A 26,981-nucleotide genomic window follows, 5' to 3' on the forward strand; every position below is an offset into this window, starting at 1 on the left:
TCACGTTCCCGCCATCATCGCGCAGTGTTGCGAGGCGTCGTGTGTGTGTGTGGTGGGACCGACCACTGTCAACAACATAACACTGGAGCAGGTGAATACCGGCAAAACCAACTTTTTAACCCCTAAGGACACCAAGAAAACGATACTCTGATTTAAAAGTTTCGAGTCGACCATACATCATCGAAAGGTACAGAGCTTCGACGATGCAATTTAGTCTTGACAATGTTTTCATCACCAAATGACAGCCAGGAAAATTAGCCAGTAAGCTCGCGCAGTCTTGCTAATGTTGGCCTTTCCCATCCATTCACAACTGTTAGCTCGTGGCTAGCTAGATGAGCGGAGCCGCCGGACGACATCTTTGGCTAACCTGTAACGTTACCTCCGACATTTAACTTGGCTAGTGTCAGCTAGCATTGGGTAGTTCCACGTTTTTCTGTTGGTTTTGCACATATTTGAGACTGCTCGTCTCTTTTAGCTAGCTAGCTAACTAACATTCTTTGCTACAGCGGTAGATTGGGTTAACGTTAGGTTACCCACTCAGAGCGGTACCATACGGGTAGCACTGAGCTTGTTGCTAACACGAACACAGATTCCGCTTGCTGCAGCTAACGTTTAATGGAAGTACCGTTAGCCAACTGCAGCTACAGTAACATGACAACATGCGTTGCCCATCCACATTGTGAGACATCCACTCGGGTTTGTCAATTTTGACTTTCAACGTAGCTAGGTCTCTGATATAAATTAGGCTAGCGTTAATTGTAGACATTGTCCCCATGTAATTACCGGTACCTTAACGCAATATACGAGGTCGCTTTTGGTTGACTTTGAGTTTGCTGTGACTTTGAACTAATTTTCATTTATGTTTAGTTAATAACGAATACTGGTTTATTCAGCTGGGAATTCGTCAATATCTAACGTTGATATGAGTACCGTAAACTCCCAGTTACCGCTCTCGATTTGAAAATTGAACAAGTATTTCATTTCAGATTGCTTGTAATGGTAAATGTATTAGTGAGGCTGAGCTGTCTCTTGTCACTAGCCGGTGCATTCAGAGTAGTGCAGGTGCAAGAGACAGTCATGCTCTAAGTTGTATTAAAATAATAATTCAAAAAAGTGTTAAATAGCTCTACTTTCGCACACCCATCACTGATACAGTGTTTGGTCAGTAACATGGTAAATGGTAAATGGCCTGCATTTATATAGCGCTTTTATCCAAAGCGCTTTACAGTCAGTAGGTACATTCACCCATTCACACACCGATGGCGGCAGGTTACCACCCAACGGGAGCAATTTGGGGTTCAGTGTCTTGCCCAAGGACACTTCGACATGCAGACTGGAGGAGCTGGGAATCGAACCACCGACCTCTTTTATCCAAAGCGATTAGTGGACGACCCGCTCTACCTCCTGAGCTACAGCCGCCCCATGTCATGGGCCCTCTGCTCTGCAGTATACAGAAAATACATTTTCTGGGATCCCATCCCACTTTGATCCAATCAGGAGAGAGGATTCCACAATTTTTTTTTCTGTTTATGCAGAGCGGAGGGACTGGGAGACGGGCGGTGGTGTTACTGACGGAACTCTATATCAGTGATGGCTCTCGGAATGTAGAGCTATTTAACACTTATTGTAACAAAAAATAATCACTTCCAGCACCTTTCACTGTTAACGTTAAATGGCACAGGACAGGAGTGGTAAATATCACAAATGCGTTTACCATCCTACATTGCATAATACTTGTTTGAAGCCAAAGCATGCATGTTTTTTTTCATACAGTGCTATGCTGTGCAAGCCTTTACTTGTACTTTATGAGTTATTGAACAGGGTTACTTTTATTTCCCCTTGTTTAGGATTTGTTCTATCTCAAGTCCCAGTCTCCAAGTGTCCTAACTGGACAGTAAACCATGGCAGTGCCCAAACTCTCCAGCAGTGGTGCTGTCAGCATCCGCGTTAACAGCTTTGCACTTGGCACCACCAGATGGAGAGAGGGAAATTTTGAGATCCTTGAGAAGGACAACAAAACAAGCCTCTGTCTGAGATTCAACTGCGGCCCTCCCAAAACCTTCCAGGTACTGTATAGGTAGTCACAGTGGTACTGACTTAGTCGTGTAGGAAAAGACCATTGCACGCAGGGCCCGAAATAAACTTTTTCAGACAACAGTAGCGCTGTGACTGACAGTGACACACAGCACTGCAGGCAACACACTACAGCCAAACAGAGGAACAAACAAACATGTAGTTGTAGGCTGCTCACATTGAGTTGAATGGACTCTCAGCTCAGCACTGTCCGCTCCGCGGCTCATAGTAGTGCTGCACGATTTGGGGGAAAGGTGCGATTAGCGATTATGGTGGACAATATTGCGATTGTGATTGCGATATAATAAACAAGAGGTATCTAGGGATGTGCCGGCATGAGTTTTTGACGGTATGATAACCTTGGACAAAAATACCACGGTTTCATGTATCACAGACTAAAATACATGAAATATGTTACAATTTAAAATATATTAAAACTAAATAAATAAAACAATTTGAAATAAAATTATCTTTACAAATTTTACACATTTTGAGACATTTGCCTGTCCCAAACATGTAAAAAAGAAACACCAGAAAAATAGAAACTGCACTGTGTTACAGCACATAGAAGATGGCTCAGACTGGCAAAGTTAGTTACATGTCTGTCGAGTAATACAATGATACACCCCGTTTATTTATTTTGTAGCGACAGATGGCCTTAAACGCCACACTCACGCGATGCTTCTTGAGAGAGTGGTGAGGTAACGTGCATATTTCTGCATACTTTATCGAGGGACCATGAAGGCGTCATGTGACAGGCTAACGCTAGTTGAAGCCTGGAGGTGCTGCTGCTGGCAGCTGCGACAGTGTTTTGTTATCAACCTGGTTAATCGCTATGTTCTTCATCACAGCGGGTCATTACCCACTGTGCACTTAATCGTGCACTAGTTCTGCATAAGCACCTGCAGCTCTCCTTATTTTACTGACGTTCTGACTAATCACACGGCTGTTTACATGCGTTTCTGAACGGCAAGCTAGTTATTAGCATAGCTAGCTGTTAGCGATCATGGATGTTCTCTCTCTCCCTCTCGGTAAGATGTAACTTTGCTGCGCATAACATTACTTATTTGCGGGAGTGCATGGGAGAAGCCTCCCGCTAGTGTTGATGCCCAGTGTGATGGCAGAGAAACGTGTGTTTGCTGCGTCGCGTGTAACACAGACACACACACACAAAAAGACGTGAAAAAATAATAATAATCGCACACTTTTGCGGTTATGTAATCGCACGTGCTGACATCGCGATTGCGATTAGATTAATCGTGCAGCGCTAGCTTATAGTAAACTTTATTTCGGCCTTATAAACTTGTGACAAAAAGCTCCTCATGGTCGATTTTCATCCAACTTTTCTCAGTCCGACGTGAGGATATTTGTCACGAAATGTGAATTTATTCAGGTGGGCTCAGCATAACAAGCGGATTTGCCTGCATGCTTGCTGAGCTTGTCAACGAGAGCTGTGTATCTGTGACTGCTGCACAAAAAAAAGAAAAACTCCGGTAGTGTTGTGCCGTGCGCTTTCTCGGCTGATCCCCCTTGCGAACAAACAAATATGTTGTCGGCTACTCTCACAGAGTTGAAAGCACTCTCAGCTCAGCACCGTCTGTGGCCCATAGTAAATGTCCTTCCAGGGTTCTCCTGACAAAACGCTCTTCCTCTGCTCCTCAACTGCTCTGAGTCCGACGTGCCGTTATTATTATTTGCCACGTAATATTGTTAAATTATTCAGCTGAGCTCAGCGTAACATAAGCGGATTTCCCTCTGCTCTCTGAGCTGATCGTCTGACACGGCCAGACAACCAACCACACCCAAATCCTCCTATTTTAGGATGAAAAAGGTGACTGTCACCTAATGGTGACTATTAAGTGACTAACGTTCCACGTGTTGATAATCCTAATATGACGTGCGGTCTGGCTGTATGTACATAATTTTATGTTTACGTAATTTCTAATTTGTGGAGTTTAACGTTAAAGAGTGCAAATACTCCCATAAAATACTCATCGTGGACGAGGTTTTGTAGCTTGTCCTGTCCTTCCTTGTCGCTTGGGAGTTGGGAATCCATGTGATAGACGGAGCCAACTTTACTTTCACGACCAGTCGGTAATAACAAATCCATGTGATAGATGGTGCCAACGTCACGTTCACGTTATTATCTGTGACCAGCTACTTGAACACTTGTAACGGGACTCACACTGGGTTGGAAAGAAGTGTGGCTGTGTGGCTACTGGCTGTTGGGTACATTTGTTTGTGCTCACGGCGCGTGCCAGTGAGTTCCCCGTGTTAAAAACAGTGTTGGCCCGAAGGACCCCGCCCAGCCAGGAAACTAGAGACTGTCTCTACTCTCTACACCCCACATTAGATATTATGGAGAGAGAAAGACAGGAGAGGAGGGGAAAAAAACTAACAACTACCCAGGGGGCAAAACCCCCCTTTTTTTGGAGTGCTGCATTTGCCCTGCCATAAAAGGTTGGCCACCAGAAATAATATATATGACCCAGTAGGATCACAACCTATATGGACAACCCGGTCAACTTGCTGCTGGAAATCCAATATGGCCGCCTCAATATTGGCCCCTATCAGAAAATAGCTTTAGCGATAACTTTTGAACCAGATGAGCTAGAAATGCAAACTTGGTGTCTATTTCATGGTTTCAGAGCATGAGAAACTCAATGGAATACTTATCTTTATGATTGGGTGTGTCTGGACCCCTAATTTGCATGTTACCAAGATAGTGGCTACTCGAGAATGAGCTATCCAGGGGCCAAAGGGGGTTACAGGTATCGAATGTTATATAATATTGTGATCCAGAATTAAGCTTTTATCATTAAAAAAATCACACGACTCATCATCAACATTAACAACCTGGTCAACTAACATAGGCTATTTGCAAGATTATCAGGGATGCAGGGGCAGAGGATCTTCTTGTAGCAGCAGGTCTCTGTCAGGAAGGAACTGCCAAGAAGATGTTTGGTGAAAAGGCTGACTACTACCAAACCTTACATGCCCTCAAGGTCCTCAGTGAAGCCATGTGGCGCCTGCTCTGGGAAGCCTTTGAGGCATGGGCAGCAGACAGAGACACACAGCCCTGGAAGCCACAAGTTGAGTCGGTCTTGAAGATCTTGTTTGAGAAAGAGACAACTGGCACTCAGAAGTTAGAAATGATCCAGGCGAGGCATCCAGAGATGGCAGTCCTAGGAGAGCAGCTGCTGCTTTTTCAGGAATCATTGAATGGGCAACCAACTGCAGTCCTCTGGGCAACCTTCCTGGAGATGTCAGATATTCTCCAAAGGTCTATCTACTACAAGCGGGAAGGTGACTGGACAGGACATCTCTGTGAATCAGCAATAATGCTACCCTACCTCACTGCAGCATGTACGGGCAGCAATCTTTGCCTCTGTATTTGGCTGAGATGAAGAAACTACCAGAAACAGCTTCAGAGGTACATGAAGCACTGATGGCAGGTGGATTTGTTGGCAGACGAGCAGATGGCAGCCACAACAGTGTTTCTCTTGACATGCTACTGGAGCAGACCTATAATGCCGATGCCAAGGAAGCAAGCGGTCTGGATTGGCATCACACTCAGCCCTGCTGGCCGGACAAAATGGGTCTACACAAAACCACTCACTGCAGCTGTCTCTGCAGAGCTCAAGTCTATGCTCCACCTCCACTCCTCCAACCCACACCATGAGTCTGGTCGGAGTCGTGTAACCCGGGATGCAGAGATGGTAGTCAAGGTCATGGCAGCAGTGGAGACTAACCCATTTACATTGACCACATCATCCATGATCAACATATCTACAGGACAGTGTGCTGATTCCACAGTCAAGGACGACTTGATCAGTGTGAAAGAACTGGGTCTGAAGGCACTGTGTGAGTCACTGTCCAGTGATCAGAAGAAGACAAGCATAATGAAGCTTAACACTTTCCACACTCAAAACACAAAATCCAAAAATTCTAAAGGGAAAACCTCAGCACCTGGCAAGAGCAATGAAATCACTGCCCTCGTGCGCATGACCCAAATCATAGCCAGTGGTGGAGAACTCAACCTTGTTGACTTCATAGGCAACCACGAGTGCAGTGACTTCCCCCTTCCCTCTTCCAGGAAGATGGCAGGATGAGAACAGGTACCAAGGCAAGCCTTGTGAAGGTCCTGAAAGAAGATACCAAAGTGACATGCATCCCTGACCTGCCTAAAGAAGACAGAAAAACAGCAGTAGTTATTGATGCCATGTATGTCATACGCCATTGGTCTTTCCTGAAAGGTGAAGCATTTGGAACAATCGCTGAACGATACCAACGTCTGCTGTTGAATGATGTGCCTGCCGGCACAGAGATCATTCACTTCTGCTGTGACCGATACAGTGGATCTAGTCTTAAGACAGCTGAGCAAGAACACAGATATGCTGGACCAAAACCTACCAAAGAATATGAAGTCAGTATGTATTACACAGCTCCAGATCCTCAGGAGTTTTTGCTGTGTCAGCTAACAAGGCAAACCTATTGAGTTTCCTCTGCGACAAATGGTGTGAAAATGAGAAACTCAAGTCGGCCCTTGGTCCAACACATCTTTACCTGGGTGGGGGGTTTAAAGAAGAGACGAGGAGTGTGGTTATCAAGGAGGGGTCTATTGAAGATGTCCCTGCACTAGAATCCACACAACAGGAGGCTGATACAAGAATAATACTCCACATCCTGTACAGTGTCCATAATGACAAAGTTGACAGAGTTGTCATCCATGCCAATGACAGACATCATCACCATGTGCCTTTACTATGCAGCAACCCACCTCAGATGCCTTCCAGAGCTGTGGGTGAGAACAGAGCAAAATGCATACCTCCCTGTCCATCAAATGGTATCAGCACTGGGGCTCGCACAGTGTCGTGCCCTGCCCTTTATCCATAGTTTAAGTGGCAGAGATACCACCAGCTATCCCTTCTTCACTGGCAAGAAGGTATGGTTCAAGGCCAGCATGTGTCTGGATCTCCCAGCACTTGAGGAGTTTGGTGAAAACTCTTCTGATTCCCTCTGAGATGACGTCATCAATCAGGTAAAGTCCCACTGATTGTCACACAATGTGTGAAATTTGTTCTCCGCATTTGACCCATCCCCTGGGGGAGCGGTGAGTGGCAGCAGCGCCGCGCTCGGGAATCACATGGTGATTTAACCCCCCAATTCCAACCCTTTGATGCTGAGTGCCAAGCAGGGAGGCAAATGGGTCCAATTTTTATAGTCTTTGGTATGACTCGGCCGGGGATCGAACTCACAACCTCCCAGTCACAGGGCGGACACTCAGACCACAAGGCCACTGAGCTGTCATAGGCACAAGACCTCACAATTGCTGTATACACATCCAAAGCTGACCACCCAGAGGATTTTGACCTGGGTAAGCTTAGAGTGTACAAGTTCCCAATAATAGGTCAACCCTCCTAAAGCTGCTGCCCCCGACAGAGAATGCCTTTGACCTGCACCTGAGAAGAGCTGCTCTAGCAACCATAACAGATAAACGTGCACACATCGCCAAGCCGGATATTCCTTCTTCCACAGAGTATGGATGGTCTCTCAGTGATGGCAATGCAGTCCCCCTTGCATCTATTGAGCCAGCCTGGCCTGTGTCAATGAAGAAGGCAATATCATGCAGCTGTATCAAAGGCTGCCAGAAAAACTGTTCCTGTGCGAAGAAGGCAATTCCATGCTACTTAGGATGCCGTTGCCAGGGACTGGAGACACGATGCAGCAGGATCAGTACAACACATGACAACAGTGACAGTGAATAACATCGTACCATAGGCTTTATTGAAGCAGGCAAGACAGCACCATAGAGGTCAAAGTTAACCTTTTGTAGGCAACCTCAACTCCGCTTCACTCTGTTTGTCACTAAGTAGTCTGTTACTGTTTTGTTCTGTTACTTGAATGCACACCACTATGTTCATTTATATAGCCCTGTTGGCAAGTCTGGGTGTGTGTATGTCTCTGTTTATATTATTAAAATGTCATCTTTGAGATACATTGTGGGCGTTTTCTCAGATTTTTCTCTGCATCATCCCCACAACTCTAGATAGAATCTGAGGGAAATGTAATACCATAGATTATTTATGACTGTAGCCATATTGACAACATAGAAATGAAAGCTCAAACTGACCAAATGTGTTCATATTGCTTAAAAAGCAGACTTTTTGCCATAACAGTCAGCTGTCACTGTAAAAGTCATAGTAAAACTCATTTTCGGGTGGCGCCCATCTTGGAAATATGCAAATTAAAGGTCCAGACACACCCAATCATAAAGATAAGTATTCCATTGAGTTTATCATGCTCTGAAACCATGAAATAGACACCAAGTTTGCATTTCTAGCCCATCTGGTTCAAAAGTTATCGCCAAAGCTATTTTCTGATAGGGGCCAATATTGAGGCGGCCATATTGGATTTCCAGCAGCAAGTTGACCGGGTTGTCCATATAGGTTGTGATCCTACTCGGTCATAGATATTATTTCTGGTGGCCAACCTTTTATGGCAGGGCAAATGCAGCATACCCCCCTTTGCCCCCTGGGTAAACAAAGCATCGATTGCTGATTTGAGCGTCAATTACCATGGCAACGATTGAAGCTTCAAAGCGTTGCTTTTTGTGGGGCTCAGCCCTAGTGATATCAGCAAATATTGTATCGTTGTCCAAAGCATCTATTTATCGTATCGTGATTTACACCCTATCGCGGATGTGACGAAAGTGGCGTTGAGCTCTTAAATTATATTGAAACGGTCTTTAAAAGGAGTCTTAAAATGTATTGAATTTAACTTCAGGATTCCTGCATATACCCTGAACTGTCTGATCTGTATAAAATCTATCATAGCCATCATAGATTATTTTACACATAGATGGTAGTTCAAATCCAAACAATTTGAAAAACAGTATTGTCACAATACTATTTATCTGTATGTATAATAATACAAACACGCATAGAAAAAGATAACCCTAACCATGATGCTTGAACTTCTTGAATTGCTTTCTTGCCCTCAGCTCAACCAGAACGTGAAGACAATTACCCAGAATGGGAACCGAATCATCCTGAACTTGAAGGACGGCAATGTCAACATCACGCTGGATAAAATACCAACGATTTTGGCTCAGAAGGCTAAAGAATGCTTGGAGAAGTTGAAGCAGGGAAAGCAAAGTAATTACAGCTGTTTCAAAAATGGGCTATTACAACTTTTGAATTGGACTTCTACTCAGTTTGATAGCTCGCATAGCTTCTTCTATAGTTGATGACAGTTACAGCAATAATGGTTAAAGGGATACTTCAGAATGATTTCTTGATGTGGGGTTGTATGAGGTACTTGCATACAGTCAGTGTACTACCTTTACATGCAGTAGAATGCAGCCAGCGTGGTCCCGGTTTAGAGAAATGGAGACCGGCCGCATCAGGCAAGTAGAGCTTGTCTGCTGAGTGTGAAGGGGAGTCATGAGCCAAAACGTAAAAAACAAGAGAAAAAAATACATAAAATGCTTCCATACTGCTCACCTGGCATAATCCAAGTCTCCACAAGCCATGAGATGCCAAGATGACATGAAAATACATTTACACCCTTATTTATTTAGGCTGAAGGCAGATTTAGAGGAATATCTCATCACCCCCCCCCCACTGAATGTGGTTACACATTGCTGTTGTGTGGTTATATGCCAGTTTTATTTGATGCAGCCTACATACAACCTTATTTAAAATTTTCTGGATCAAAATACTGCCAAAACTGCTGGTTTTGTGAGAGTTGATTTCAGATTTCTGAAAATAGAAGTGCATGTCTTAGTGTCAACACAGTTGCTTTCCCATTCATTACAGTAGCAGTCTTCAATTTATTTAGCTTTATGAGAGACATTCATCAATTTAGACTTGACGGTTCAAAAAATAAATTCATTCACGTGGTTTGTTCTTGTGTTTGCAGTTTTGAAAACATCCCATGGAAGTGCTAGCTTCAGTCTGCACGGAAATCGCCCTGTGAAAAACGAGAGTAATCCGCCTGGGGAGAGACAGGTGACTTAACAATATAGTGCCTTTTAAACATGAAGTCTGGATCATGTCAGGCTAGAGAGAGCAGGATATTTTCACGTTTTACCTTTTTAACTCATTGAATGCCATGGACGTCTTTCGACGTCCAATTAAATAGTGACGTAGAGTGCCACGGACGTCTTTCGACGTCCAATGCGTTTTTTGACGGTGGGACGTCGATCAAAGCCTTCCGCAGCTCCTGTACAACTATTGTAGCTATTGGAGGTCTATAACCTATTTTACAGAACCCTTAGGTGGCGACAGTGCTCTCCAGGTTAACAGAAAGGCAGAGAAAAACAGAGAATAAGTCGTTGGGGAAACGGAAATCGCATCGCATCCGTATGCATCGATATGCATCGATATGCATGAAGCGTTTTAACGTCAGATGTGCCTGCAGCAGTCAATCTGCTCCCACAATTGAGCTCCTCCATGTCCGCTGCAACAGCCGATTCGCATGATCAGCCGTGGAGACGTTATTATTCTCAACTGGAAGCATAGGAGCCGGTGACAAACACACGCGGAAAAAGCTAGATGTCGCGCACCCTTCACAGTGCAGAGCAAACTCAGCACAGAGCCACCTCCCATACAGGAGGAGTGTGCAGTTGAGGCGAGGCGGGGGGGGGGGGGGCACGCAGAGCAGCACACAGCCACACAACACCCAGACAGACCCAGGCAGCAGCAGGACATGGTTGGCAAACGCAAGCCAGAATATCCGATGCCCACCAGCAGCAAGAAGCTGCAACCAGCAGCGCACGCAGGGGCCAGCGCTGCTGGTTGCAGCTAAAAATATTATTCTGCCAAACAAAATTCCCTGGCTTTCACTGTTTTATTGAAGGAAATTATTTTTGAGGTGTGACTACATCAGAAAATTAGCTTCAGAGTCAGTGATGTGTTTGAAATGTTTAATTTCACAAAAGAGCCATTATCTCAGCTTCTAGAAAAAAACTGCTCTTTTTTGTTAAATCAAGCTATCTTCTCCGGCTGATAACTAAAGAACGGAAAATGATATCAATAAACCTGTTTTTGCTGATGATAGAAAAGAGTCTCATCGTTCTTTTTGCGTGTTCATTGTTTACATAGTAATATCACACAATATTCTGTGGGCCTCGAGAAATCACTGAAAAAAGCTCTGAAACTCTGGCACTGGGAGCGTCCGTTCTCCAAAAGTGGCTGGCACTCAATGAGTTAAACATGAGGGGTCTTTGTTTAGAAACAACTGGATATGAGCCGTTTTTTCTGCCAGTGGGCGGGGGGGGGGGGGGGTGGCGGTAGCATGTATCGATAACAAGAAATGTGATAGGAAACAGCTTTAGCGAATTTGTAACCAAACTCCATTCAAAAACATGCCGTTTTAACAGAGGGTCCATTCCTGGCATTGTGCCAAAAATGAGGCAGTCAAAATAGTGGTCGCACCGTCGTCAATCACTCTAGGTGATTTATTTTACAAGTGGCATTCAAGTCATATCTGACTAGTTTTAAATTTATTTCTCCCCACAAAAGTTAGGCTAGGCCTAGCCTATATGTCTCGATATAGGCTATCAGTCAGTCAGCTCCTATCCTCTCCGCAGTGTGGACGCACAGTCACACAACACTGCCTGCCTCAAATGGCTGCCTCACACGTTAGCGACAAATCTGGAGACTTCAAAAACATGCCGTTTTAACGGAGTCCATTCCGACAACGAGGGGTGGCAATGTGCCAAAAATGAGCGCGATTGATTTGATTGATTGATCACTAGGCCTATGTCTTACTTTTTCTGACATGGATCAGCAGCGCAGCAGTAAACTGTCTCCTCTCCTCGGTGTGATGCACGGACCTGCCTGCCTGCATAGCCGAAGCGCGTTGGGATCCCTAGCTCTACCAAACAATTCAAAGCTGTTTGCAGCACTTGAGGAAACCGTGAGTTTGCTCGTTTAATTCGTTGATATAAGCGATTGCCCGAACGATTAATTAATTAATAAACTAGTGAACGTGAAGTGAAGTGAGTCACGAAGAGCCACACCCGCCCACTCAGACGGATCTGCAGATAATGACCTGCCACTGTTTAACAGCAGCTGCGCTTGCGTGGAAGCGGATCTTACACCAGCGGCCGAGATGAATATGATACGGACTCGCGGGAGTGCGCGTAGGCCGGCTAATTGTTGTTTAACATGCAGGCCAACCGGCTAGGAGCAGGTTATAATACGGATTCCACTGCATGTTAAGAAGTGGCTTATGCAACTCATTTTTTGTGTGTGCATTTTACATATTGAGACAAGCATGTATTCTACTTACATTCTGCTCATGTACTCAGAATCTTAACATCTTCCAGACAACACCAAAGCGGCAGAGTGTGGATGGCAGGGAGGACATGACGCCGAGGAAACCCCTGGGCAGCCCCAGCAGAGCAGCCTCCACTCCCACTCGCACCGGACTCTCTGAGAATCGGTATTTATGCTTTTTTTTATTCAAATGATTGATGGAAAGTCATATTGTTATTGCTATAAAAAAAATAATTCAATATTTTATTTTCAGTTTTCAAAACATCAACAAAAACAAACTCAGACACAGGGAAAGAGAGAGAGAGAGAGATAGAGAGAGAGAGAGAGAAAAAAAATTGACATTTCAATGTTACAACATGGTGCTACCAGCTGCTAGAGGTGTCCATGTGCTTCCAAGAGATGTCATATATGGGATCCCACGTAAGAGGTTAATGAAAAACCAGCTGGGCGAGTCTCAGCGGTCGCCCCTAACTAGGGATGTTCATTTTGAACAATTTCCATAATCGAAAATCGGGAGAATTAACGATCGATTATCGATAGCGTAATAATAATATATATATATATATACCGGTATATATATATATTTTTTTACTCTGGTCTGGTAATAACGTTGCGCGTTCTCGGCCAGCTATAATGGCGATGCCGCTGTGTAGTAAGAATATCAGACACTAGCGCTGTGGCCAGGTAAACAAACATGTTACATGTCAGGTTACATGATGTAAGGCAATTGGCGTCTTCCAGCTTAGCTGACAGCACAAGAGTCAAATCAACAGGCCTGAGCCTCACTGAGGTCCGCAGACCGCTGGGTGCGTTTGTGTCCCCGTCGCATGCCGGTGTGAATTCCCCATGTTTAAAACAGTTTTGTTGGCACAAAGGCCCGTGCCCAGCCAGAAAACTAGAGACTATATGAAGCTCCACGTCACGTTAGTCGGCTGTGCAATGGAGTGGGGCGAGGAGGAACGAATTCCACCCAAACCTAGTCAGAAAAAAATTAAAAATAAAATAAGAATAAGAATAAGAATAATAATCGATCAAAATTCCACATGATCGAATCAATTCCTTAATGATAATTGATGAACATCCCTACCCCTAACCTCATCAAGGTAGGCCAAAAACGAGTCCCAGATTACCGAAAACCTTTTAAGTGAGTTGGTGTGTAGGAACCTGAGTCTCTCCATTCGTATAACGAACATCATGTCCGCCAACCACAGCTCAAAAGAAGGAGGAGAGGGGGACTTCCATTCCTGCAGAATTAGTTTCTTGGCGACAATAGTCCCCTGTGTCAGAGACTGTTGCACAGCTGTAGGAAAGTTTAAAGAGGACTCTGAGCAACCAAAGATAGCGATTTCTGCCTCCGCCTGAAGGGTTATTTTGTAGGCTTTAGAATATCAGTCAAATATTTTGGCCCAGAAACCCGCCTTGTTATTGCTATGATTGAAAGACATATTGATAGACTTTTTTCTACATAATTTGACATGCTATTTCTTAGGATTAATTCAGATTGAAATTGAGCGGTTGTATCAAAAATGAAGCAGATATGGACGTGAGGATTTCTGCACAGAACCAGAATACTTGATTTGAGGATCAAGCTAAAGCATCACATTGCAGCTTTTTGAAATCTGAAAATTACAATGGTCAGTAAAGTATTGTGAATTTTCTTTCCCCGAGTCATTTGTGTAGCCTTGAAGAGGGACTAAACCCCCAGAATTCTGGCAAAATGGCCGCTGCTTGATAAAAAAGAAAGCGGTAGAGTCCAACCGCTAGTTTGTTCCAGTGCAACACAATCATGACTGCAGGCGCTGTTGTAAAAGAAGCAGAAGAGTGTTTCCTCCTGCCTTCCCTATACTCTTTGTATTGAGGTTCTGGTGAGACGAAGGAGGTGCCCGGCCTGGAATCACCCCACAGGGCCTTAGACCTCCATGCACCGAAGGTCTTTCAATACTGCGGTGTAGCACTAACTCTATTGCAGCGGATTGGGCGTGATCAACCCTTCCGCGGGCAACGTTGCAGACAGAGTAGGAAGGCTGATCCATGAGCGGCTGCTTCTGGGACGTGGGTCGGGGTCTTAATCGGCCTCGGCTGGGTCTACAGGGCGAGGGTGTATGATGTTGACAGACCCGAAACAGCCCACGACCTCAGTTAACATCACTGATGATGCATCCCAGCGCATGCTGTAGTATGTATATTTGAAACGAATATTGGACTGATATAATTAAACCAGTTCCCCAAATGTAGACCCCCCCCCCCCCCCCCCACACACAGTATTACAAATATATGAACACAAATGGCAAACTAAAACACTAAAAAATATTGCTGTAATTTCTTTACTCATTCTGTGGTTCTGGGAAGCAGATTTCCCGCACTTTCACAGGAATTGTCAGTTCAGGCTTGTGACCTTAGCTGTTCCATCTCTCCCTCACAAACGCTGCTTTTCCACTTTTCAGGAGCGAGAAGAGGAAGAGAATCATAACCTCTGACAGCGACCTGACTGAGGACTACCCCAAGGAAAATGACTCATCAAGGTAAAAGCTAGTGCCTCACTGTGTCCCGACTGAACTGCAGTGATGTTGGCAGGGTTCCACTGGTCCTTGAAATCCTTGAAAGTTTGTGAATTTGAATAGAAAAAAATCTAAAAAAAATCAAGGCCATAAAACTTGACGGTGGCAGGAGAGGCGCGCTGTGCAGGAAACCGGGAAAAAAGGTAGGGCTCTCCCAGAGTATATTTTTCAAATAAAAATAGACTCTGGGTTCCCAGATTGAAGGACATGTAACTGGGTCGTTAACTCGCATTCCAGGAATATTGTTATTTACCACGGCTCGTCGCAGCTTCAAGGCGGGCAGCCAGCACTCTCCCTCGGGGAGAAACAGGCTTTGTGCCCGGAGGGAGCCAACCGCCCGGTCCTCTGCTCTGGGACTGGGTGCAGTGAGCCAGCCAGAGAGCACGCCACACAGGGCTGTATTTACATTATGTATTGTATATTGTGTTATTGAAACGTGACCGGCAGGTTTCAGATTTGTCCGGTAAAATACATTATTGTGCGGGCGGAGTGCGGACTGCCGTCCCAGACATGCCCACTTTCCAACGGTCAAATCAAACTCCTCCACACGCTATGCCCCACCTCTCTACCCTTTTTCACTGGGAATATGGCATAAGGAATCACATCACCTGGAAATGCCATTTCAGCTCGACTTTAAGTGATGTATGTCATAATAAGAATTACCATATCAATGTGCAATTTTTGCAAATGTCTCTGTATCAACGTATCTGGTGGTAAGGACAAACAATTCCTGCGTATTTTTCGTATAAGGTGTGTCACATATGTGTGTAATTACTATCTGTTTAGATTATATAACAGATCAATAATCAGGTCCTCTGTTTGAGCAGTCAAATAACCAAATATTGTTTCTTTCTTTCATAGTAACAACAAGGCCACCACGGACCCATCCAGGAAGTTTCTGCTAAGCTGCAAAGAGAAGCTGAAGCAGGCAGAGGAGAACCGAAGCTCAGGTAGACTTTTACATCGACAGCTCAGTAAACAATCAGCTGTAACTCGAGTCAACCAAACTACTGCTCGTTGATTAATGGGTGCATCTACATGCATACTCGTCTTTTTATTACCATTCAGGATACTTTGGCTTTAGAGTTGCCTTGTGTAAACATTTGCTGACGTGTCAATCTGTCAACTGCAGACATGTAAATAATCTGTCAATCCGTTTCCCGAATCGATTCCAACGATTCTCGATTCAAGAATCTAGAATCAATTCTTTACAAAGAGGGATTTCAGGATCTACTCCAGTCCGCTTTGTGCTAAGAAAGCAGAATATAGCAGAATAAAGTGTATAAATGTGTACAAATGCTTGCCTTCAGTTGTGACGGGCATACCCAGGAAAATATCGATAGTTGATCGATACCATTTTCAATACCACAGAGGAAAAATGACAACACTGCGGCCTTAAGCAAGAGTTGCAACATGTGTTTGTTTGAACGTGTGTGTGTGTTTTGTTTTCACACCTTTGATTGGAGTGATACCTCTGAGGTTGGATCTCTCATTATCTCACATTATTAGCAAAGGTGTGAAAGGGAGTGGGAGTTGGGGCATGACATAAGCCCTTTTCCCACATGCGTACCGGAAAATTACCTGTAAGTCAATATCGGACATTTCCCTTCACACTTCGGCTCGCGCATGTGGGAATCTATCAGCGAATTTTCCTGTAGGGGGGGCGGGGGGAGGGGGGAGCTTATTTGGGGGGTCGGCAAAACTCGAAATAAGTTCGCTTGTCAGTTGTCACACAATAAATCACACTCGTTTGACTTAAGAGCAGCGTCAAGCCGCCAGCGTAATCAACACAGCCGATTTCCCCCTCCCCTCTCTGCTCGAGAGCAGCAGCCACGGACAGACACAGCGAATGACACAGCAAATGCACAAGCGAAATGTGGAAGTAGTTTGCTTTGATGTGCGCGAATGATTAGTTGATGCACTTTGAAGAAGTTGGGATCCGTGTCTGAGAGAAATAGTTGCTGGTTCGATGTTTATCCGTTCACCTGCGTCGCGTTGAAGCACTTTTTACAGACTGGCTTTGTTTGATGTGTCCGGGGTTGCCTTCGGAAATCAGCAAGCTGACATACTGCTCTTATTAGGCTATCACAAGATCATTTCGCCAGTTTGCTTTAATGTGCGCGAATGATTAGATTATGCCCGCTGGAACATTAAGCAACGTGTGTAGGCTACTCCTCGCCCATGATTGAAGGACCGCTGTCGCGGAAAATGACTGGAACCGTTTCCACTTGCGTCTCCTTAAGAGCATACCGCTCTTCTGACTGGGTCGAAACTGGTGAAATGTCGGGGACGACGGGGTCACGCTTATACCGGCACGGCGCCTTTCTCACATGCAGGCATTAGACCACGTACCGGTCATTTTGCGGTACAAAGCGCATGTGGGAAAAGGGCTATAGTGTGCTGTGGGGTTTATGTATGATGTAGACTACATCAGAGATATAGAAAGCAATTCTCCACTCCATAAAAAACCCCCAAAACTTTTAACACTTTATTCTAGTAATAGGTCCAGATATCCTGCCAGTGATGTCCAATCCTGGGAAGCAGAATGAGCCTCTCCTGCAAAAATGCTCTATTTTGAAGGTGGTGTGGTGTGCGGAGCTTTGCAGAAATAGAGCCAAGGCGAGCGTTTTTTGGTTCCCTCTCTGTGAGCGGAGCCTGTGGGAGGGGAGGGGGGCGGGGGCGGGGGCAGACACACGCATGTCACACACACAGGCGGAGCCTGTGGGAGGGGGGCGGGGGCAGACACACACGTCACACACACAGGCGGAGCCTGTGGGAGGGGGGCGGGGGCAGACACACACGTCACACACACAGGCGGAGCCTGTGGGAGGGGGGCGGGGGCAGACACACACGTCACACACACAGGCAGAGCCTGTGGGAGGGGGGCGGGGGCAGACACACACGTCACACACACAGGCGGAGCCTGTGGGAGGGGGGCGGGGGCAGACACACACGTCACACACACAGGCGGAGCCTGTGGGAGGGGGGCGGGGGCAGACACACACGTCACACACACAGGCGGAGCCTGTGGGAGGGGGGCGGGGGCAGACACACACGTCACACACACAGGCGGAGCCTGTGGGAGGGGGGCGGGGGCAGACACACATGTCACACACACAGGCGGAGCCTGTGGGAGGGGGGCGGGGGCAGACACACACATGTCACACACACAGGCGGAGCCTGTGGGAGGGGGGCGGGGGCAGACACACACATGTCACACACACAGGCGGAGCCTGTGGGAGGGAGGCGGGGGCAGACACACATGTCACACACACACAAACCGAGTAACCGACGCACACACACAAACAAGCAAGCGAAGCACAGGGAAAGAGGGGGAGACAGATGCCAGAGAGAAAGAAATTATAAGTATTTTTGGTTATACTCCACTAGAGTCTATGCTGACAATGCTCATGGTTGTCACAAGTGCAACAAATCGTTTGCTTGTAAGCACGCGCCCACTTGCTTGCTCTGGACATGAGCCTGTACCGCTCTGCGAGCAACACGGACATAGCACTTGAGGCTTGGGTGGGTCAGAGCCGTTTTCGCGGGAGCGCGCTCACAACGGAGATCATCTATACATGCAGGCCACCTGAGTGAGGTCTATATATTCAGGAGTTCACTGCATGTTTAGAGATGGCCTTGGACTCTAGTTCAAAGACTTGAGACTTGACTTGGATTTGCAAAAAATGACTTGTGAGCATCTTTGCTCTACTCACATGGTCTCCCTGCCTCACTGCCTGTGCTGTCTGTCTATTAGGAGATACAGTCAATTAAATTGTATTTGGCAACATGTAAACCCACTTTAACACTTGGTATCTCAAAAAATTAATAAAGAAAGAAATGTATCCATTTGCTCCTCTTTCAAAACATTGCTGCCAGACAGCAGAGACACCCACACCCCTCCCCCTACTTTGATTTGATTGATTTATTTAGACGGGACAATGCAAAATTGATGAACACAAATAACCATGGAACAGATAAAAACATCTGGAACATAATAAAAGTGTAAAAATCGCCGGATTTAGCACAAGGCTAGTTTCCATCCGTTGTCCCCGAAACATAAAACACAAAAACATAAAAACAGAATATATAAAACAACAAAACATAGGCATCAAAGTGCTTTACACCCATAAAACAAGTATACATGTGCAAAACAGCAAAACACAAGCAGCAGTAATACACTCAAAAAACACAACAGTATACATTAAAAAGAAGAAAAGAAAAGAAAAGTTCAGAAGTTGACCTTATTACCTGTGGCCACAAGACTGGTGGCTTTTCAGCCATTCCTTCAGTGAACCCTTAAAAGTGGCAAGTGAGGGACTTTCCCTTATGGGGACTGGCAGACTATTCCACGTTTGGCTGCCTTCAACTGAGAGGACGTTCTGACCAAACGTGGTCAGTCTGCGCTGGACCTTACAGTCACCTCTAGTTTCAGACCTGGTGCCAAGTCCACTAGTTCTGTTTCTGTGAATGAATTCAATTCAACCTACTAACCTGCTCCTTCTCACCAGCCCCACCACCATCACTCTTTCTTTTAATGAGCCAGTTTTTTTTTTACTCATCTGAAAATTCAAACGTGATTTGACAAACCGTTTAAAGGTACATTCAGCAATGTTTTTGTGTTAAAATAAGTGTGAAATGGCTCTATATTCTGACAGCAATCACTGAAATAGTGTTTGGTCAGTGACTTGAAATCCCCAACCCCCCCCCGCTGTCCTCTATCTCTCTCCTGTAGTCCTGCATGCAGGGCGGACGTATCTCTGCAATCGTAACTCGTAGAGACTCACGGATGGCAGCATTGGATTCGGGGTGAAGAAATACATATAGTTCTTTATTTGCATCGCGATCCGACCTTCCCTTTCCTAGAAAATGTATTTTCTCTGATTGGATAAAAATTGGCGCCGACCTCAAACTATCCTGGCACACAGAGAGAGAGACACATGTATCGGCGCGGGGATTCACAGCGAATGTGGAGACGTACCGTCAGCGCGGCGCTGAGGGGGGAGCGAGTGAGAGCACACCCCTAATGCTGATTTCTGAACAGATTTCCGTCACCCCAAACTAGGGCTGGGCGATATATCGAATATACTCGATGTATCGCGGCTTGTGCCACGTGAGATGTAGAAATGACTATATCGCGAACATTCGAGTATAATTGTCACGCATTGTTTATAACTTAAGCCGCCGGCATGACTCGCTTCACGTTTCCTCTTGTCAGCTCTCCCTCTCAAAGGAGAGCTCTGTCACACTCAGGAAGGGAGGGGGAATCACATGGATACGTCAAACGCCTCAAACCGCGTCAGACACACCCGTCCTTAACCTATGTGCGATTCGAAATCACGCTTCCCCACCAACCAACCCAAGCAGGCGCAGCTGGCGAAACATGGCCGCTTCCAGTGTAGCTGTTGACAGTTTCAAATTATAACAAAACAACCACTATTGCGATTTGCAATACATCCCTGCAATGTTTCTGAGATTAGGGGAAAATCTGAGCTGGCGTTACGCTAAACCAAACGCGGGGAGGAAGCAGCGGATTTGTTTGGCGTTAACGTTAGCTGTTGTGGTCGGGGCTAACGTTAGCTAGCTGGTTAGGCTACCTAGTTGCAGGCAGCGCTCCACAAGCTTGTTGTGACCAAAATCCCCGCATTTAAAGCACTTTGTATACTCCCAGAGCTGGCGTAAACCATAGAGAACCTCATGCATTACTCGAAATGAAACGTCCAGGGTTTGTGTCTCCAAAAGCAACTAATGCTAACATTACATGCAAGCTAACGTAGCTAGCTGAGGGGCAGTCATGATCTATAAGGAAAACGAATGCGCACATAGCCTACATAAAAGTCAAGATCACATATGTGTATTTTCTTTAATCTAGACTAGAGGCATCATTTTTCAGTCAAAAGTGAAACGACACAGATATGATGGCGTATAGTGAGGCTTTCCATGCCTCACTATAGAACTGGCCCCAATACAAAATTCAGACAGCTTATATGTTGCCGTCATGCCAATAAGAGTCTAAATTTATTTTTTTATGTTTTATCTGCAGACTAAGCAGCTAGGTTTTCGGTTCTATAAAATTATTTTTTGTATTGACTATTGAGTGATACACTTTACTAAAACAATCATATTATATCAGAAGTGTTGTTTTTGTTCACAATGATGTCAGATTTGCTTAGGTCAGAGCTATGGAATATTAAATCATCCATCTTTGCTCACTACATCTGCCCTTTCTTTCTTCTTCTTTTTTACCCCAGGTGTGCATAAAATACAGGTTAAGAACATATGGAAAAGTCATGGAAATCCATTGGTCAAAATGTGTATGAACCCTGAAGGGTTAAATTGAGCATTTATGAGAGATTTCAAAAATATCGAGATATATATCGTGTATCGCGATATAGCCGAAAAACATCGCGATATTCTTTAGAGGCCATATCGCCCAGCCCTACCCCAAACAACTCTCCTCTCTTAGTTCAGCTCTCCTCACAAGCCAACACTTGTGGCTAGCAGCGGCGGGGTTTTTTCTGGGATAGTGCAGCCCCCCTCCAGAATGTATGTAGGGGGAAGTGTGTGTGTGTATAAAATCCTTTCTATTACCTTGTTACTCATGTGCTGTAATACCTTTGTACCTAGACTTCTATTCTTTGCTGCTGTGATGACCCAATTCCTTCCCCAGTCAATAACGTTTATCTTCCATATTAGATTTACAGTTTACACCAACCTCGATAAAGTCCAGAGCAATTTCCTGCACCTTTTGTAACGACCCTTTCAAAATGAGAGAATAAATGCAATGTAGAAGATCGACCATCTGTGAATTCAGGCCTTGAATTGCGAGTCACTCTGCTTTGTCTCTTTCTTATCAGCTCCATTGGGTTCAACTCCCCTCCAGCCAACATCATTTTATGGCAGCAGATCTGTCACTAAAGACTACAGCCAGAGCCATTCATTCCTGGACAGGTGAGAAGCCTTTTAAGTTCCCATGGCAACATTATATTTGCAAAGACGTGGCTTTAGGTGAATAACGGGCGTTTCTCAATGTCAAGGAAGGATCCTCATTTGGCTGAATTTCAAGGATGCTATGTTATCGGAGGCCGCCATGGTTCTGTTCCAATGTCTGAATCCTAGAAAGGACTGTTCCAATGTCTGAATCCTAGAAAGGACTGTTCCAATGTCTTGAAGTGAAGTACCGTAAATTCCGGACTATAAGCCGCGGCTTTTTCCCCGTTTTTTGGCCTTTTTTGCCCCCTGCGGCTTATATAACGGTGCGTCTTATCTATGGATTTTTTCCAAAAAAAAAAAAAAATCTCTCTTTTTTAGCACTCTTTCTAACTATAAATCCACTTCTGTTTTAATTTCCTCTCTTGCCCTCTTTTAACAACATAACATAACATAACATAACACAACACAGGTAAGCAGAAAGAAAAAGACGAAGCAATCACGCCATGAATGAGGAAATGACTCACCTGCTGGAGGCTGGAGATACACCGCTTGGGCTAAACTTTTACTCCGTGAAACACTATCGATTAAGTCCGACATCGCTCAGAGGTTTTGAGCAGCTTGAAAACAAGTTTGAAAACGTGCAGAAGTCCATCCACTCACTCACTAAAGAAAATAATGCAACCGTGAAGAGTTTCACTCGTGTCCAGCCATCTGGCCGAGTTAGAGCCGAAGTCCCGAACACAGTGAGAAAACCTCCCGAAGCTGCTGCTGCAGCGGGGTGCATATTGTCCGGCCAGCCGACCGAGAGGCATGCGAGCCGGGCACTATTAAACAGTTGGGGTGTGTGAGGTGGCTGGCTGTGGAGGTGGCGGTTTCTCCTCCTCCTCCTTTCTCCCGCACACCGGGCGCCTCGGCCACGTCCAGACCCCGGCCTGCCACCGAGGGCCATCTTCATCTGCCTACTCCGCTGGCCCGACCGTCAACTCATCCTCCAGGCTGCGGGGAAGAAGCCCCTCACCTGGGAGGGTACGCGCTTTTTCGTCCCGCAGGACCTCTCCGCGTTGGTGCAACAGAAACGCGCAACATACAACAGCATCATCGAGTCAATGGATATCGCTTTGGCGTACTGTACCCAGCGAGACTCGTCATAACCAGACCGGACTATCTTTAGCACTCTTTCTAACTATAAATCCACTTCTGTTTTAATTTCCTCTCTTGCCCTCTTTTCACCACACCGCGGACACTGTGTGCCCAGCGGCGGAACAAGAGCTCAAAGTGAAACTGCCGAATATCTTTTGAGTTGGACTGGTCAATAGTACTGTGAGTAACTAAAATAAAAAAATAAAAAACGGAATTCTCTCTTCTTTAGCACTCTTTCTAACTATAAATCCACTTCTGTTTTAATTTCCTCTCTTGCCCTCTTTTCACCACACCGCGGACACTGTGTGCACTGTAAAAAAAACAAAAAATACCACAATGTGTGATTTTGTCTGGGGATTAGTGACCTGACTTTTGTTTTGTTGAAATGTTAATAAATGGGAGCTTCCCCAAACAGCCATCCATTCCCGACAATCCCCTCTGTGCACGAAGCCTTACATATGGTAATTAAACATCAAAACACCCGCGGCTTATAGACCGGTGCGGCTTATAGAAGAAAAAAATAGTCACCTTTGAAGGTGCGGCTTATAGACCGGTGCGTCTTATAGTCCGGAATTTACGGTACCCAGAATTCTATGCGCACGGATGAATGGTTGCTGCCAGCTGGGTGCTTTAAAAAATGGCAAGCAGCAAAACATCGCCGACTGTGCAAATTTACACATTTAAATCCAAGTATCTTCTGTCATTCGTGAATATGTTATCACTTTATTGTGCCAGCAAATGTTTTAATGCCCAATTGTTTATTAATAAGCTAGAAACTTCGGTGAAATCTGACGGTGGGACCATGACGCAATCACGCACACTCGCTAACCTGTTCCCAAATGTTTGCTCTTCCAATGTGAGGAAGGACTCTTTCCTACAGAGGTAGGACATGACTAGGAAGGACAGGTCCTGCCGAGGAAGGATCCTTGACATTGAGAAATGCCCAACTTGTAATTTGGACGCAGGATTCAACAGAAATGGTCTTTGTACTTGACTTGTGTAAATTTGGGGCAGGCTGTGGAGCGGTGTGAAGGCCAGAGTTGGCAACAGAAAGTTGTAAATTAATGCACCAGTTTCTCAATGCAGAAGCTGTTACCATGATTGACAATATGAAAAGGGCTTTCATAGCTTTCAAGGGGCGTTACGTAAGTACAAGGAACGCCCATTCTGGCGGTCAAAACTCAAAACAACAATGGCGCTGAACACTGACCAGACGCAGCTCCAGCAAAAAGCGGGCTTTTTTCCACCAGTTTCCAGTCAGGAATATTTAGACCATCTATCAAGCGTTGAAAAAGAACGATATCTAAACAAACTGCACGTTTTGGGCACTTCAAACAAACCGAACTATCGTTAACGTTACTGTCCAACACATGGCAGTTCGGAGAAATTGTTTCACAACAAACTGCGTGCGGAGTGCGGACTCGTTTTTATAATGTTGTGGAGAGAGAGCACAGCCCTCGTCGCGTGTGAAGAGAGAGGGAGAACGGGTGAGACAGAAGCAAACTATTTTTTGCAGATCTCAAAAGCAGGTAAACCACTGTGGGATTAGTGAGACTATTGCTAAAAGAGAAGATACTGTAGTGATGCCTGTGCTGTCGTCCGCTCAAACAGTACTTAGCAGTACTGTTTGACCGTCAGGTGGGCGTTCCCGGCAGCACGTAACGCCCCTTGAAAGCTATGAATACGTGACATGCTTGTTCGTTTGTAGCACAAGGTTTATAGCATGAGAAACCTGCTTACCTCAACACCTTGGTGTGATTTTTGTTTGTATTGTAAAAGAATATGGAGCACAATGAATAGGTAAGTACCGTAAGTAAGAAAACTTGCTTACTTACCGTTAGGGATGGGCATCGAATTTCGAATTTTCGAATAATCGTTGTTATTATCAAGGTCGAAAAAAAAGGTCGATTTTTTTTTTTTTTTTTTTTTTTTTTTAGTGAAATGTTGCATTGTCTCCCCTGATTCTAAGTATAGTCAAATCGCTTGGTTTGAGCAAGTAAAACAATTTTTATAAGCATTTTAAGCAAGGTTTATGGAAAAATGAATGGCGGATGAAATCCCATGAAGAGGGAGAGGGGGTGACTTTGGCACCCCTTTGGCACTCAGACCTGAGCCTACTAAATATTTAATGAACCACTCATGATTGTCAAAACTGTTTTTTATTTTCGAAAATGTCAATGTCATGTAACATGTTCTTTACCTCAGTGGTGCAATGCTTGTTTGAGCTAAAAATCCACAACAGAAGCTTTTTATATTAATTAATAAAGCCGTAGACTTATGCCTACCCCACACTACAGGATTTTCAAATCCTTGAAGATTCTAAAAATCTTGAGAGCCCACACACTACAGGACAGAGAGAGCCGATTTTTTAACATTTCAATCTTGGGACACACACACAATCGCGTCTGTTCAAACGCAACCCCACACACTAGAAGATTATGCCGAAGATTCACCTTGAAGCAGGGCTCGACGTTAACTTTTAAAATGCCTATTCAGTGTGCGCACCGGGTGTAGTAGTGTCATTTCGTTTTCGTTTTCGTTTTCGTTTTCGATTTTTTTTTTTTTTTTTTTTTTTTATAATGCATTTGCACTGAAAGGATTTGTTTAACTAATATTTGCGCGGACAGCCGCGTCCATTCGGGGTGTAGGCCTACTGTGCACGGCCAGGCGAAAACCGTCTGCACAGGTGCCTTGTGGAGGAGGGGGCGTCTGCTGATTTGACTCACTTTTCCGTGTAGGCTACATGCTTTGCAGTATAGCATTAGTTTTCCGTCCCGTTCAAAGACGCACGGGTATTTCACCTCGAGGACAATTTCCTGTTCTTTGTTTCTGTGCGGGGCTGCAGGCGGACCAGATTATTTTGCGAAAAACTGTAATGGAAACGCAGCTACTACTGGCTCTCTGCTCAAGATGCAATCGCCTGTCGGGTTGTAAATATCTAACATGTTAGATATGCACGATTCACAATCGGGAAGAGGCAGTCTTCCCGATTGTGAATCTTTGAACCCCACACACTACAGGATCTTTTGGGAAGATTATCTGCCCGACGCGCTTCAAATCGGGAGCACCCCCGAGAAAATCGGGAGGGGGGAATCTTGACCATAATCTTGCAAATTATCCTGTAGTGTGGGGTAGGCATTAGAATCAGGGGAGACAATGCAACATTTCACTCAAAAAAAAAAAAAAAAAATTTTTTTTTTGCATTTTTTATTTTATTTTCGAATTTCGAATTAAATTCGAATTTGGCCAGCGAATTTCGAATAGTGTTTTTGCTAGAAATGCCCATCCCTACTTACCGTACTTAATTACAATGAAAAGGGCCTATTGCAATTTCTTTTGTATTCTAGAAGAAATTATGGAACACACCAAAATGACTAGATTTTTGCCTGGGCTGTGGGGGGATGCCGTCAGTTCTCACCTTTTCTGCAACACAATCAGGCCATCCAGTACAACGCAGACCACCTCGGCCAAGAGGAGCCTTATGCTGCCCAACCACTCGACTCCCTTCAAGAAGGTGCGCGCCAATCTGGACTATGGTGGCTGGAACAAGCAGAGGCCGTCCACGCTGGCCCAGCCCCAGCCTCCACTGCAAGGGTAAGAATATACCCAGAGGCAGGGTCCAAAATTAGCTTTGTTTTTTTTGTCCACCGGCCAAATGGCTATAGTGAATGTTCAAATTTTACCTGCCACTCAATAGATTACCATTGTTTTTTTTTGGCTGGTGGTGAGTGAAGAAAATCTACCACTGATCCCCATTTGCATATTTTCCCAGCGTTTGGCTGGTGCCAATTTTGGACCCTGGCCAGAGGAGAGCATGTGCAAATGTCAAACGTAACATTGTATTGCATCTATTTTGGATGTTAACTCATTCACTGCCAACAACGTATGAACACGTTTTCAGAATCCAGCTGTTCCCTGCCAACAACGTGTTTACACGTTTTTGGCATCGATTTTTTTTTTTTGACGGTGGGTTGTGCATCTAAGCCTTTTA

General features: G+C 45.0%; 1 protein-coding gene across 1 annotated transcript in view; it reads left to right on the plus strand.

Moving 5' to 3' along the window:
- The first annotated feature begins 55 nt into the window (after positions 1–55).
- The window catches only part of usp37 (ubiquitin specific peptidase 37), a 44,711-nt gene continuing 17,785 nt past the window's right edge, over positions 56–26,981 (plus strand). Inside the window, exons 1-9 of the mRNA XM_083641759.1 lie at positions 56–187; positions 1,848–2,066; positions 9,077–9,230; positions 9,997–10,085; positions 12,410–12,525; positions 14,804–14,881; positions 15,779–15,867; positions 21,775–21,868; positions 26,429–26,584. Of these exons, the coding sequence (XP_083497885.1) occupies positions 1,902–2,066; positions 9,077–9,230; positions 9,997–10,085; positions 12,410–12,525; positions 14,804–14,881; positions 15,779–15,867; positions 21,775–21,868; positions 26,429–26,584 (941 nt within the window). The 5' untranslated portion in view covers positions 56–187; positions 1,848–1,901. The remainder of the gene's footprint in view (positions 188–1,847; positions 2,067–9,076; positions 9,231–9,996; positions 10,086–12,409; positions 12,526–14,803; positions 14,882–15,778; positions 15,868–21,774; positions 21,869–26,428; positions 26,585–26,981) is intronic.

The sequence above is a fragment of the Poromitra crassiceps genome, assembly GCF_964638095.1.
Source record: "Poromitra crassiceps genome assembly, chromosome: 8".
In the NCBI taxonomy this organism is placed as follows: Eukaryota; Metazoa; Chordata; class Actinopteri; order Beryciformes; family Melamphaidae; genus Poromitra; species Poromitra crassiceps.